The sequence below is a fragment of the Sturnira hondurensis genome, unplaced genomic scaffold, assembly GCF_014824575.4.
Source record: "Sturnira hondurensis isolate 20B ecotype Veracruz unplaced genomic scaffold, ASM1482457v3 Scaffold0024152, whole genome shotgun sequence".
Classification (NCBI taxonomy): domain Eukaryota; kingdom Metazoa; phylum Chordata; class Mammalia; order Chiroptera; family Phyllostomidae; genus Sturnira; species Sturnira hondurensis.
In genome coordinates, this window is record NW_028096783.1 from 125488 (window position 1) to 127131 (window position 1644).

Below are 1644 nucleotides of genomic sequence, written 5' to 3' on the forward strand. Positions count from 1 at the left end.
GATCAAACTAAGGAAAACAGTAAACCAGTCAGTTCTTTATAAATTTATTTAGGTTTTACATGATTATACTTCTTCCTGAAATAAAAAGCTCTGTGTATGGTCTTTCCTTTGCTCTCCTGAGTTGCATACACATAATCTGTTACATAGGTTTTAACCTTGGAGGGAACAATTTTTCCCTGGAACCAGGATGAACTCGGAATAAGGACTTGTGGGGAGTGTGAGGAGAAAAAATGACTAAGAACAACAGCTAGAACCAGAGTAAGATCTCTCTTTTTGAGATCACTTTCTTGGATCCTTTCTGTTAATATTTGGGAAGGACACAGGAAAAAAATGATGTTTTTCCTGTGTCCTTGTCCATGTTATGCCCAGAGTATTTGAAGACCATTTGAGACTTCTCCTCCTTCTTTTTGCAGATGTAAACAGCAAGGGAATGCAAAGTGGAAACCAAACTTCTGTGTCTTACTTTATTTTGGTGGACCTGCACCACCCGCCACCACTGGGGGTACCATTCTTCCTAGCTTTCTTTGTCATCTATGCCCTCACTGTCTGTGGCAATGGGCTTATTATTCTCACAGTCTTGGTGGACACTTAGCTCCACTGACCTATGTACTGGTTCCTATGCCACCTCTCCTTCTTGGACATGACCATTTCCTCTGCCATTGTCCCCAAGATATTATCTGGCTTTCTCTTGGAGAGCAGAGTTATCTCCTTTGGGAGCTGTGTAATCCAACTTTTTCTTTCCATTTCCTGGGCTGCACTGAATACTTCCTTTACACACTCATGGCTTACAATTGTTTCCTGGCCATTTGTAAGCCTTTATATTATGCCACCATCATGACTCATAGCATCTATAACTACCTGGCTCTAGGTACCTGGCTGGGAGGCACACTCCACTCACTTTTCCAGACACGCTTCATATTCCACCTGCCCTTCTGTGGTCCAAACAGGTAGACTATGTCTTCTGTGACATTCCTGCCATACTGCGTCTAGCTTGTGCTGACACCACCCTCAATGAACTGGTCACTTTGTGGACATTGGTTTCCTGGCCCACACCTGCTTTGTGCTTTTCCTCACGTCCTATGGCTGCATAGTGGTTGCTATCCTGCGAATGTGGTCTGTCGATGGACGCCATGACACCTTCTCCACCTGTGCTGCCCACCTCAGTGTTGTCATTGTTTACAATGTGCCTTGCACCTTCATTTACCTTCGTCGTGGCTCACAGGAGCCCCTGGATGCAGAGGTAGCTGTCTTCTACACTGTCACCACTCCCTTGCTCAACCCCATAATCTATACACTGCGCAACAAAGAAATGAAGGCAGCGATATGGAGGCTGGGAAGGGGAAAGGATTTGCAGCCACATTGACTCCAGACATCCCAGACATACAGTAGATACCAAAATTTAAAACACTGATGGGACACCCAATAATTGGGAATATTTAAGACAAAAAGAGAAAGAAGGATTCATGGAGAGAGTACAGGACTTCTAGGTACAGAAGTAAGAACACTCGTAAGTTCCACACTGGACCTGCTTTCAAAAATGATTATTTGTACTTCTTTCTCCTAGACCAATGAAAATCAAGCAAAGCACCCCAACAAGGATGGAACCTTGCAGGAAACATCCAAGATAAGCAAAATAATCATATC

At 43.8% G+C, this 1644-nt stretch overlaps 1 protein-coding gene across 1 annotated transcript; it reads left to right on the forward strand.

The window, feature by feature from the left end:
* The first annotated feature begins 430 nt into the window (after positions 1 to 430).
* OR10G6 (olfactory receptor family 10 subfamily G member 6) lies at positions 431 to 1363 on the forward strand. The gene is given in 4 exon segments (XM_037038233.1): positions 431 to 734; positions 737 to 943; positions 946 to 1020; positions 1023 to 1363. Coding segments are annotated over 4 exon segments (927 nt in total).
* The last annotated feature ends 281 nt before the right edge of the window (positions 1364 to 1644 follow it).